Source organism: Meriones unguiculatus, chromosome 21 (assembly GCF_030254825.1).
Source record: "Meriones unguiculatus strain TT.TT164.6M chromosome 21, Bangor_MerUng_6.1, whole genome shotgun sequence".
NCBI classification, from domain to species: Eukaryota; Metazoa; Chordata; class Mammalia; order Rodentia; family Muridae; genus Meriones; species Meriones unguiculatus.
In genome coordinates, this window is record NC_083368.1 from 58609589 (window position 1) to 58622500 (window position 12912).

The 12912-nt window shown below is 50.1% G+C and overlaps 1 protein-coding gene across 1 annotated transcript in view; it reads right to left on the reverse strand.

Moving 5' to 3' along the window:
* Positions 1 to 12912, reverse strand: part of Podxl (podocalyxin like) — a 42498-nt gene that overhangs the window by 29564 nt on the left and 22 nt on the right. The window contains exon 1 of the mRNA XM_021657521.2: positions 12636 to 12912. This exon is cut by the window's right edge and continues 22 nt beyond it. Coding sequence (XP_021513196.1) covers positions 12636 to 12705 — 70 coding nt within the window. The 5' untranslated portion in view covers positions 12706 to 12912. The remainder of the gene's footprint in view (positions 1 to 12635) is intronic.

The following is a 12912-nucleotide window of genomic DNA, read 5'->3' on the forward strand; positions in this document are numbered from 1 at the left end:
GACTAGATGGGTAAGTCTCTCAGCCAGGTGAGGAAGCTGGACTGGAACCCAGGCAACCTCCATAACAGACTGCTGTGCGGGCCATTGTGGTATTGGCACACCCCTTCCTCCTAGCAGAGCATACTCAGGCTGCCAGAGGCAAAGCGCATGCGCATTTGGCTCTCCACGCTTCCCTTCACAGTTAACTTCAATAACAATCTCCGTAAATACTTTTCTGAGGGAGTGCGTTATCATTCCCATGCCAGTGAACAAAGCCAGGAGTACAGCTTTGCAGTGGCTTCTGGAAGCCTCTGCCAGGGCCTGCCTCCACTCTAGGCCTGACACAAACAAAGGCATGAAGCCAGAGGGAAGTCCTGCATCCCCAGCTGTGGGATAGTCACCTCTGGGAACCAGATTGAGAGTTTTGTCTGTGACAGGGAGCCTGTGAATTTCCCGGGGCATGGCTGCCTTCCATCGAGTGGAAGCCAGAGGTCATGACCACAGGCGACTGCAAGTGCAGCTTTCCAGCTTTCCCACCTTTGTGTGTTTTGTGCTACTGAAGTCCCTCTTCCAGGAAAGAGTAAGTTTCTTGCTGCAAAATAACCCTCACTGTTACACCTTTCCCATCCCCAAGGTTGGGGCAGAGTCTGAGTGAGGGAAACCACTTTGCTAAGAAGGATTAGCTTCTTTAGCGCCTCAACTGTTTCCTCCCAAAGCAATAAATAAGAAAGAAAACATACTATCGCCTAACTCCCCTGCTGGATCTAGGAGGGAAAAGCGGGACCACCCAGCAGAGAGAAGAGCATCTGGTCATCTTTGGAGTTGGGTGGGGAAATGAGCAAACCAAGTCAATGACTATAACTAAGCCACTTAGTGCTGGCTCCTTTTAAAGCCAGGTCTTACCTTACTGGACAGTCAGAGCTACTCTAGGTAGCTCTTTCTACAGTTCACAGTGCTGGCTCCTTTTAAAGCCAGGTCTTACCTTACTGGACAGTCAGAGCTACTCTACAGTTCCAGCCTACGATGCAAGACAAGAATCCAGGCAGCCCCTGGAAACCAGATTTGCAAACAGCACAAGCCCATTCCTTTAAGGGTATCGGGGTTTTTAATGACATCGGACCAAGAACATGACCACAGTAAATACACACAAGCGCATCCACAGGAGAGGGGCTACTTACAGCTCTACTTGTCCCCAAGAATTGGGAGCTGCATTGAATGTTCCTCCTGAAGTTTCCCAAGTCATGGGAAGGGCCAGGTTGGCTTTTAAAGTTTGCCTTGTGTGGTCAGAGAAGAGTCCATCCCTTTCCAGACTTTCTCTCTCTCACATACATACACACACACACACACACACACACACACACACACACACACACAATCCCTGCTGGAACAGGATGACATGTTCAAAGATACCCAGCAAAGAAACTGATACCTTTCCTTCAGGCTGGGGAAGCAGAGGACAGGCAGTAAGCCACAGCAGCCAGGGCAGGCTGTGGCTAAGTCCACAATGCTCCATAGTCAGTAACTAGGTACTCTTCCCAATAAAATCCAGAAAGTGAAGCTCTGAACACAGCTCAGTGACAGAGCACTTGAGGTTCATCCATCACACGAATCAGGGATGTAAACCTCTAGGTCCTGTCCCTGGCATTATTTTTCCTCTGCATCTCAGTCACGTCAGAGCTAGGGGACCCTGGATGCCACCTGATCTCACCACAATGAGTGAGAGATTGACTCTGAAGGTAACAGTCCCTTCTCTTTGGCATCTGGAAACCCTACGGTTCAATGTGGCTACTTATGGTTGCCTTGGACAGTGACTACTCCTGGGCCACCAGCCCCAGCTCCTGCCTCTTCTAGCTATTGGACAGATAGGGGAAGGGGCTCATCTGACCCACAGTAAGAAGAGAGACTCTCAGAACACTACGGGCAGGCACTCCTGTCCTCCACTGCAACACATTCTAGACTGTCCTAAGCAGGCCATGGCCGTCAAGACACTTCCCCTGCAGGCATTCACAGGAGGTCAGAACATCAACACAGCATGTTCCTAGGTCTCCCTCCTTGGGTGCTTCCACACATGGATCCAAATCAGATGAGTCAAAGCAAAGGGAAAAGACCCCCAGGAGCTGCTCAGTCAGTTCTATATTTGCAGATGAAACAACCAAGGCCAGCAGAAGATGCCAAGCTGCCTGTCCAGGTAGAACAGCTTCATCTTCAACGCAGCCTTCTTTCTCTCCCCGCTCCACAGTTCAATCCTGAGGTCAGGTGAGCGATCTCTCCTTTGTTCCCCCTGCCTGCCATGCCGCTCCACCACACATACCGGAACAACAAGCATGAACATTTCGGAGGGCCCAGCGAAAGCTGTGGCTGGCAAGTATTTGTGGTTGTCCTAAGGCAACCATCACTATGAATCCAGCACTATGAATGTCCCGTGAGCATATAGGACAGCACTCCCATGTTCGCCCAGGGCTTGAGGGGGTAAAGTCAGAAAACGTGACCCCTAAGTACCTGCTCCCACCCTCACTCCAGGAAGCCCAGGGGACAAAGGAAGGGATCCCATCCTGTGCCTCCCCCTGAGCCACAGCTCTGGCTCTACAGGGCTTTAGCCCTCTGAAGTCACAGAAAAGGCAAAGCCAACATGGCCTTACAATGAGAAGCAAGTTTCTGGGGTGATCCTAGTTGGAAGATGGCAAACAGTGCAGAAAAGAGAGACAGTGGGGACACTGTGCTTTCTTTGCACTCTGGCTGGGGTTGGGGCTGAACCCAACCCTGCTTGAGCAAAGGGTACTCCTTGAACCACTTGGGAGAGTGGCTTAAGGAACAGCTGCTGCTAGAAAGGCAGAAGCCAGCCAGCAGCTCCCTGTGGCTACTGTTTGGCTTAGCCAGAGCCTTGATTAACCAGCTGTCTGAAGCTACTATGGGCTGTGAAGCCACAGCATGTCCACAAATGATTCCTCCCCTCTGACTCCTGGGACAGGAGGTGTTGCAGGAATTGGGTTAGGAGGCAAAGGAGAGAAAGCGGAATCAAAAGCAACCAGAAAACTTTGCCAGCAATACATATATATGTACATATGTATGTATGTATGTATGTATGTATGTATGAATGAATGACAAGTTCTCATGCAGATTCAGCTGTCCTCAAACTCTATGCAGTCAAGGATGCTTTTGAACTTCTGATCGTCCTGTCTCCACCTCCCCAGTGCTGGGATTACAGGTATATGTGCCCTCTAGGACCAGGTTGATGGGCTTAGTGCTTATGTGTTACTGAAGCGCAAACCTAGGCTCTGTGCCCAGCAAGTACTCTACCAACTGATCAGCAGCCGCAGCCCCCACCCCTACTTCTTCTGGCTAGGGAGCAAGTCTAGCTAACACCCAGAGAGTGGTGAAGTCTTAACTTGTTCCCTTATACCTGGTTCAAGCACCTTCATGACCTCCTACATGATTTCCTAGAAACCCTCTTGAAGAAGTCTCTGGGGTTTCATATTCATTTTTCCCAGGCATTGCTCAGCCAACCCTAGCTCAAAGTGTTTTCACTGATGACTTTGCAGGGTGGTCCAGGTCTTTACAGATTGTCTGAAATTGATACTATGTCCCACATGCCAAGACAGCCTGTCAGTCTAGGTAAGTGGAGACCCTGCCTATCCCCAAATGTGCTGAGGGAGACTGAGTACTTCACAAAATGTTAACATGTTCTCACACACCCCCGCGAGCCAGCCATGGTGATATACAACTTTAGTCCCAGCACTCAGAGGAAAGGGCAGGCTGATTCTGAGTTCAAGTCCAGCCTGGTCTACAGAACAAGTTTCAGGACAGGGCTACAAAGAGAAACCCTGTCTCAAAAAACCAAGAGAGAGAGAGACAGAGACAGACAGACAGAAAGATTGTATTTGGCACTGAGCCTCAATGAAGGGTAAGAGTCAGTGGTATCTCCAACTTTTGCATCATGGTTTTTCTTTTATTCATAGAACAAGAATTTAACTCAAACATTCACTGAAATCCTATTAAAATCTGAGGGCACGCCAGTATTCCTTACAAGCAGTTTGGTATACAGCTTGCTTTATGCAGGGAGAAAGTACAAACATGGTCCCATATAATATAATGTTAGCCCTGGCTTATCATTTGAGTAAACTGAGGCATATAACGGTGCCCCTCCTGCAAGGGTTGGGTTAGGAGGGACAGATCTGTGAGTACTTACCTTTCTCCCTCTTCTCTGCTTTGTAAGAAGATATTCCTCCCCTGGATCACAGGAGGAGGGCTGCAGCTCTGCAAATCTCCCTTTCTATCTTCTACTTGCCCCATCTCACCCCCAGAGCACAAAAACATGGAGGTGGAGGCCCGAAAGACCAACACCACATCATGCTTGGATAGCATATGGCATCACTGGACAGGGAGCTGGGGTCTGGGTAGGGCAGGATGACACCAGGAAGGAGCCTGCTTAGCAGAAACAAGGGGGCTGGCAGGTTGTAGCGGACTGGCCAGAAAGTGTCAGCCAACCACACGAACACCTTGGGGGCTCCCACGGTCAGTACACCTGTAGCTTCAGGAAAACCTGTATTGACAATGCCTAAAGGTGAGAATACCCACTGCCCAGGGCTGGAGAACCCTTTGGATGGGAACCAGGAAGGTGGGGCCTGGTATCTGGAGCACCGAGTAAGCCATTAGTCTGGGCATTCTCATCTTGGGTTGTGAATTACACTCAAACAGTGGCCCTGCGTAGCCTGACTATGGGACAGTCGATAAGAGGTAAAAGACCTTGGAGAAGGCTTGACTCTGAAGTTACCCATGGGTTTCAGCATGGAAAAGGCCAGGAATAGGATCTGTTTAATCACATCCCACAATAGGTAGGACTGCCCTGAAAAGAAGAAATAAGTAAAACCAAAATATACTTCTGCTCTGCCACATGCCAGACAAACCACCTCTGACTATTTGACCAAAACTTGGTGAATGGGTCCATTTCACTGATGGGAAAAAAAGGCCTAGAAGGGGCTAGCAAGTCCAAAGTCATAAGCTAGCAAGTAAGTGGCAAAGTGGAGGCTAAATCCCAAGCCTGTAACTCCAAAGTCTGGAATATCATATCAAGATAGCTCCATTTTCCTCTCTGACATGACAGTACATTTTTTTCCAGAGGAACTCCCATACAAAACAGACAAATGCAGTCATGTTCAGTGAGTAGTAAGGTGGCTTACTCTTGGTTTTCCTCCAGGAATGCTTCCCCCAAGCTCTTGGTGGCCCCCAAGGTAGCTCCACAGAGCACCTCTGCCAGCTTTGTAAGTCACTGGCCCCAGCTGTTTCTCAGCCCCCAACACACCAGCTCTAGGGTGTGCTCTCCTCACCTTTTGGCTTTTGGACAATATGGGTTTTCCAAAGCCACAGATGTAGATACAGTTTGGTGCAGGACTCCTAAGAGGTGTTGCCCTCTGCCCTCACATGTATCCAAGGAAACAGGAGAGAAAGTGGGGTGGGGTGGGGTGGGACCTGTGTACTCCCATACTCACGCATATGCATACAAAGATATTCCCACCCTATCCAGAGGCCAGCTCGGGAGCCAGGTCCTCCCCTGCGGAGAGTTTCAGGCAACTGGCTCAGGGGCCTCACTGCAGGCTGAGGGAACTGGTTTCTCTGCCTTAAAAAGAACTTCTCCCTCAATACCTGGCGCCTAGCATCTCCAAACTTCAGACTGCCCTGGGCAGGGCTAGGTCTGAGGCATCAAAGCCTAAGGCCACGGAGGAACTAATTCTCTTTCCCTTCTGCACAGTTGGAGCTGACGCATCAGGGAAGGGGAGGGCTGACAAAGGCCACTAGCAGCCAAGGAATCCCCAGTCACTACAGTGGAATCTTCCAGGTGCCTACCCTGGTATCCATCTCTGCTTCTTTATAATGTAACTACCTATTTTTGGTCAAATAAAAGTTACTCTTTCCTGATTCTCTGGCTGCCAAATATCAGCACATGACAACGTTCAGTTCAGCAAAATGTTCTTGAAAACGTCATGTGTAGTTTTGGGAAGATACCCTCAAAGGAGGAGCTACAATGGCTTTCTTATTCCTTCCTTTTTTCCTGATAGGTGGAGCCCTATCATGGACCATAAGGCTATGTGCTCCTGAGGGCAGAACCACCATTGCAGTATTTGGAAGTCCACCATGAGAGCGACACAACTTGTCTTAGATGCTGTCTTGTTTAATCCACTTTTCTGCTGTTACAAGCGCGAACAACAGCTTTAACGCCCCACTGAAGGACTGCTAGACTAAGGGCACGCAGGAGACCTGCAGCTGCTGCTTTTCCTGTGGCCCCTCCGGGAGGTTTCCCTGCTCTGGTTTGTGTTCACTTGTCTATTTCTCCAAAATCCTTGCCCAGCTTCTGGCTGCCACTTCCACCCTTCTGGACTCAGGTCAAGAGTGGAGAGTACAGAGCTGACACACAAGACTTAGGCTCCAAACCAGCTCTGCCCTCACTCACTCAGCAAGTACATATTGAACATCTTCAACGTGCCAGCGAATTTTCCAGACACTGTAGCTACAGCACTAACAAGAGTTTCTGTCCTCATGTTACAGTCTGGCACGGTGGTTATCCCTAACGCCGCGGCTCTTTAATGCAGTTCCTCATATTGTGGTGATTCCCCCTAACCATAAAGTATTTTCATTGCTACTTCATAACTGTAATTTCACTACAGTTATGAATCATAGTGTAAATATGCAGAATATCTGATATGTAACCCCGTAAAAAGGTTGTTTGACCCCCTAAGGGGTTATGACCCACAGGTTGAAAACTGCTGGTCTGGCAGGAGCAAGATAGAGGCACATTGTGTGGTGAGTGGAAAGGGGAAAACAGCATAGAGTGAGAAAATGAAAGGTGGGCTCTATGTACTGGAAAACCTTCACTCAAGAAGGTGACACTCTGCTGGGGTGTGAGCCAGTTGGCAGAATGCTTGTATAGCATGCATGAAGCCTTGGAGTCAGTCTCCAGCACCATGTAAAACTTGTGGTTACGGTGATACACCCAGAGGCAGACGCAGAGGGTAAGACGATAGAGCCATCCTCAGCAACATGGGGAGTTCCAGACCTGCTAGAAGTTCGGTGAAACTGTCTACAAAATAAAAACACTCAAGCAGAAGTTTTCAAGTGGAAAGTGAGGTGCCTATGAATATTTGAGGGAAGACCTGGTCAGATGACCAACTGTAAGTCCTTGTGCCAGTGCCTCAGTTTCCCTTCTCTGGAATGAACAGAAATGGAGACTACACAGTGGCAACCTTGTGCTAACCCATATTTAGCACTCTGTGACAGTAGTGGGGATGCTCTCAGAGTGGCACAGGAATCCGGTCAGACAGAGTGAAGACCCTCCATGATGAAGGCCTCAGACATTGCTTGTGTGCTTATAAGAATCACAGAATGCCTGGGCCTGACCCTGACCGGTCAGAGAATTGCAAGGTTCTAACTCAGACAGCAGCAGTCCCCTTGTTGGCCCAAATCCCCTGGAACTTGGTTCTTGAGGGGGGCCTCCTGCACCCCAACCTGAGACTGAATGCATGCCTCACTCAGCCACTCCTCAGAATTCTCTACCCTGAGGCATGCTGCTTTCCGGCTATGACAATTGGCGGACGGGGTGCCACCCTGCACCCTGGCCCTAGGGAAGTGTGAGGTGGCTGACCTGAGGGGGATAAGGGTACAAAGGAAGAGGAGGTGGTGGTACTATGTACTGAGAGGGTAGGAATAGAAGGAAAGGAAGAACTGGGGGCCCAGAGGCCAACACAGTGTATTGGTGGGCCTGTGTCTCAAATTCAGGTAGAAGAGAGTGACGAAGTTAGCAACGAGGCCACTCTTCTCCTGAGCATCTCTTTGACCACCTGTTTATTACAGGTACTGGCTAGATGCTGTGGGTGCCACAAGCTCTCAGGCCAGTTTTGGACATTGACATACACAGTCACAATTCAGGGGGCCAGCTGTGTGACTGTACTTGGAGAGTCCATCTGACCTTGATTGGCCAGATAAAGCCAAGCTCCAGTTACCTTGATGGCAGCCAGGAAGGGAAAGATTTGGTTAAAGGCTACATAGTCAACTTTCACTAAATTCCACCAGTCCCCAGAGAAGTGGCACCAGAAGGCTGAGCTCAGTCCCTAGTTATCCACAGCCACACACACCTGTACACATTGTCTCTTGACAAGCTCTCAGGAGCACTCAGAAACTTGGGCAAGTATCCCACCTCCTTGCTCTGCACCTCTCATCTGGAAAATAAGTGGGTTACAGTAGGTAAGTCAGGTGGCTCTCAGCTCTTGGATTCTATCTTACAACAGTTACATAGAGATGGTATTAAAAATACACTTGGGCAACTGGATTCCATTCTTTTCTTTTCTTTTTTTCCACTTTGAGACAGAGTCTCCAGTAGCCCAGGCTGACCTACAACTTACTATTCTCCTCCCTCTACCTACCAAGTACTGGGATTACAAGTGTGTGTGAGGCGACACTCACTTTCTGTGGTACTGGGGATCAAACTCAGGGCTTTGTGTGTTCTAGGCAAGGGTTCTACCATTTGAGCCACATCCTCAGTTCCTGAATTTCACTTTGAATAGCCAGTAGGCTGCTACTTAAAGGAATCTTATTGAAAACATTACTGCAAACAAGTGCCCTTACAGTATTTTGGGTTTTGAGACAGGGTCTCATGTTTCTCAGGCTGACTTCCAATTTCCTCCAAAGCCACTGACTTTCACCTTCTGATGCCCGTGTCGGCCTCCCAAGTGCTTGCATTATAGACTTTTGCCACTATTCTGGTTTTATTCAGTGCTAGAAATCAAACTGAGAGCTTCAAGTATGCCCCATCCCATAATGTATCTTTTGGGTAGATTTTCTTGAAAGCTTTTTTTGTTTGTTTGTTTGTTTCCTAGTTTTTAGAGACAGGGCTTCTCTGTGTAGCCTTGGCTGTCCTGGACTCACTTTGTAGACAAAGCTAGCCTCGAATTCACATCGATCCATCTGTCTATGCCTCCCTGAGTGCTGGGATTAAAGGTGTGCCCACCATCCCTGGCTCAATTTTTTTTTTTTTTTTTTTTTTTTTTTTTTTTTTTTGAGACATGGTCTCACTAAGTAGTCCTGGCTGGCCTGGGAGATCCCCTCACTTCTGAGTGCTGGGACTAAAAACATGAACCACCACACCCAGCTTTGAAGGCTTTCCTTGTACTTATGGTTATGAGCCTAACCTTTAACAGCTGAGCCATCTCTCCAGCCCTTGAAGGCTTTTTAAAGACTATACTTAGGCTTCTGTGACCAGGGAACCATAATCCCAGATATAACACTTTCTTGGATCTTTCACAGTCTCACAAGTAGATGAGACACATGACAGAAGACACGTCTCACAATGCCCCTGGGAACAGGCTGTGATAGAAAACCCTACCAACTGAGCACCTTGCCCTGCCTCAGACCCAAGGCTGAAAGTTCTCCTGGCTCTAGGTCTGTTGGGTCTCTAGGCCAGCTCATGCTGGTAAGCAGAACACTTCATTCTGTCTCCAGCTGTGGAGAGCAGCGTGCAACCTGGATGGCGAAAGAGCTGGTTCCTAACGCTGAACTGGAAAAGGAGTCCACTGGTTAGATAAGGTCCCTTTCAGGTCAACAGCCAGGGGCACCTGCTCAGCAGAAAACACTGGGCTGGCCCAAGAAGTCAAAACAAAATTCAGGTTCTCCAAGGGAGAGGAACAGCAGGCTAGAGAGCACAACAGGGCTCCAAAAGCTCAGGAGAAAACTCATTCAGCAGCCTCCTTTCCCCATTGCCCCTCCCCCCCAGCTTCCAAAGGTAGTCTCTGTGTAAATGAAGGAGCCCCAAGAGGGGCAGACTTCCAAGCTCTCTCAACCAGGGACTAACACTCCACACACCTAGAGTGGCCTCCCAAGGACTTCAGACTGCTGGTCTCTGTCCCTCCCTGGGAGGCCACACCCTACCTGAAGCCTCTTGTGCCTTCAGTGACTTTTGCTGATTGTTCTCTGCCCTGCCTCAGATAAGCTGCACCTTGTGTCCCGCTAACCCTGTTGATGCTACCTCAGAGTGTGCCAGAAAACCCCTGCCCCCTCCCCATCTCTGGAACCTTTCCCTCAGCCAATGGCTGATTCTCTCCCCTGTAGCATTCCTGTAACAGACCCCCACCTCAAACTCCCTAGAGTGGCTCCCATCCCCCTGCCGGCCTTTTCCCCTACACCTTACAATTCATCCTAGTTTAGTCACCCTAGGAAGAGATCTCCTACCCCGTGCAGATCCTTTCTATTTTAAAATCTCCATATGAAAACACTCCAGGAAGCTCTCCCCTAGCATGCTGAGTCCTTTAAGACAGCCTCTTTAAGCTGCCTCAAGTAAGCAGCTATAAACATTGACTGCCACTCACAAACACCAACACATACAGCAGCAGTACCAAGTTGGTGCTGATATTGGTAACTTGGGACAATGCCAAACCTGTTACCCTTTTCATGGCAGGTTTGGGATCACTTCAGTAGAAAGCCGAGGCTTGGAAAGTACACTGCCTTGTCCACAGGCATACGTATGGGACCCAGTCTGAGAGTTTCCACTATGTCACACTGCTTTCTCCTGCCCAAGATGTATCCATCCAATGTCTATCAGATGGACAGCATTAAATCAGGCTTCTTTTCATCAGCCACAGGAATATGGAAGCCCAGAAATCTGACAACAGTGGAAACGGGTCCCTTCTGCTCTTCCATTCCACTTTACAGATAGGAAAGTGGAGTTTAAAGGTCTGACTTGCCCTGTGATAAAGGAAAAACACAGAAAGGATCCCAGGATAAAGGCTGTTTACCTCTGGGGTGGTGTCAAACCACTAGCTTAGGAGATAAAGCTTGAGGAGACCTGTCCAGATAATTCCTTTGTTACAGAGACTTGCACAGTAAGCCCATGGGGTTTGCATCTCATCAAGGAATTCTACCACCTGAGATGGGCTGGTGTTAGTGCTGACGACAGCAGACCAAGGGAGCTGGCCTAGAGGAGGCTGTAAAACTACCACTACCCAAGCCCAGGCATGTGCTGTGGATAGAATGCACCATCATCACCACTGTACCCAAACAGTGTCAGCGAAGTTCTGTGCATTGCCACATACTAAAAAAATGACACCAATGTCATTTTTGGGATTTGAGTATGTGGGGCTCAGTGATGCTAAGAGATTTACTACTCGTAACAGACGGGTTTCTGGACACTTTTTTCACATAGCCATCCCTGACTATGAACAGTCCCTATGGTAGGGTCTGGAGAGGGCTTCTCAGCAGACATGGTTTCTCGATAATTTGAGGTGCCAGAGAACTCCAGCCTTGATGTATGATGACTCCAGGGCATCTGCCCTTAGGACAGGACAGCAAGATCTTTCCCACAGCCTGTATCTTCTCCAAGAAAGACCAGCTTGGCTTCTATAAGATCAGGATCACTGTGGACTAACTGGCCCATCTGGCATTTGAATGGTGCTAGGAGGCTCCCCTCCAAAAGACTCAATGTGAAGCCCCACCATGAAGTAGCCAATACACTTCACAAACTTGTCATCCCTATGGATTTTGTAAACTGCTGATGCTGTTCTCATCTTCCTCACATTGCACCCCTCCTCCAGAGATGCAGCCCCTTCCCCCAGTGGGAGTGTCCTTCCCTCTTTTCATGTCAGGCTGGGGGAGACTCAGGACACCCACCAGCTGCTCGGCACCAGCCTTCCATGGAGGACACTGCACTGCCACCTCATTGTTCCCCTGTAGAATCCGGTTCCCCGACACTAAACCTGCAGGAGCAGGGTCCCTTCCCTGTCTGGGTTGTCGCCGAGGAAAGCCTCTCCTCCCTACTGTTTCCCTGCAGCCACCTGCTGAAAAGGGTAGGCTATGCAGTTTACGAAGCGTGCTCTCTCCTGGGCTGAGTCTCTCAGCTGTTTGGCTGGGACTTTGGGACACCTGCTCTGGTTATGTTTGCGGACACTGCCTGGCCTCTCAAACAGAAAGTAACATTCCACCTTTAGAAAGAAGGGGCGTCTGATGGGAAATGGGTGCCTGAGATATTACTAAGACGCAACTCAAACCTCCTACGTGAAAGAAGTTCTTGTATGCACAAAGGGGTGGGAGGGGCCCACTATCCTGGCTCTGCTCTAAAAAAGAATCCGGTCCTTTGGCAATTTGAAGGCACAGGGTCCCCGCTGAGCCAGATTCTGGGACCTTGGAAGGTGCGCTTACTCCACCGGCCCCAGGAAGCTTAAGAAAAAGCGCTTGGAACCAGAAGCACGCTGCACGCGTGGACACTTAGAGGTCTGCGGTCTGCTTCAGGGGCTTTGCTTAGTTTCAACGACCTCACAATACGGTCCTCGGTCGCCCCCAACACGAATAAGAGTAATCGCATTCTGGTGGTCACGCGGGAAACTGGGACCTCCCAACACCCAAAGTTTCCCTTCTTTTTCCCTTTACAGCCTCGCACGCTCCCGTTCACACTACACGAGTGGAGACTAGCGGTAAATCCTCGATCTAGCCCCGCGCCTGCAGCGTTCTCCAATTTGGAGGGGACGTGGATGGTGCCAAGGTCAGGACTGTACGTGAGGCCACGCAGGAGAAGCTGCAAGCGGTCGGACCACGCGGTGCAGCCAGCTTCCCAGCAGCCCCAGGTGGCCTGGGGCCGAGGGGAACGACCCAGGGTTCCAGCAGAGCCGTGGATGTCCACTCACCAGCATTTTGGGAGAGAGACGGCGGCGGCAGCAGCAGCAGCAGCGCGGAGAACGCCAGAGTGGGGCGCATGGTTGTCCTCGCCCAGGGACTGGGAGCAGGTGGCTGCGCGCTGGCGCAGGGTCGCGAGTCTGAGCGGCGGGGGCGGCAGGCCTGGCGACAGTCGCGAAGTCCGGAGTCGCGTTCCGGCGGGCCTCCTGCCTACCGCAGAGCTGGGCGAGGGCGCGGAGCCAGCAGCGAGGAGCGAAGGCGGCTGAAGCCCGGGCGGTGTCTGTGCGG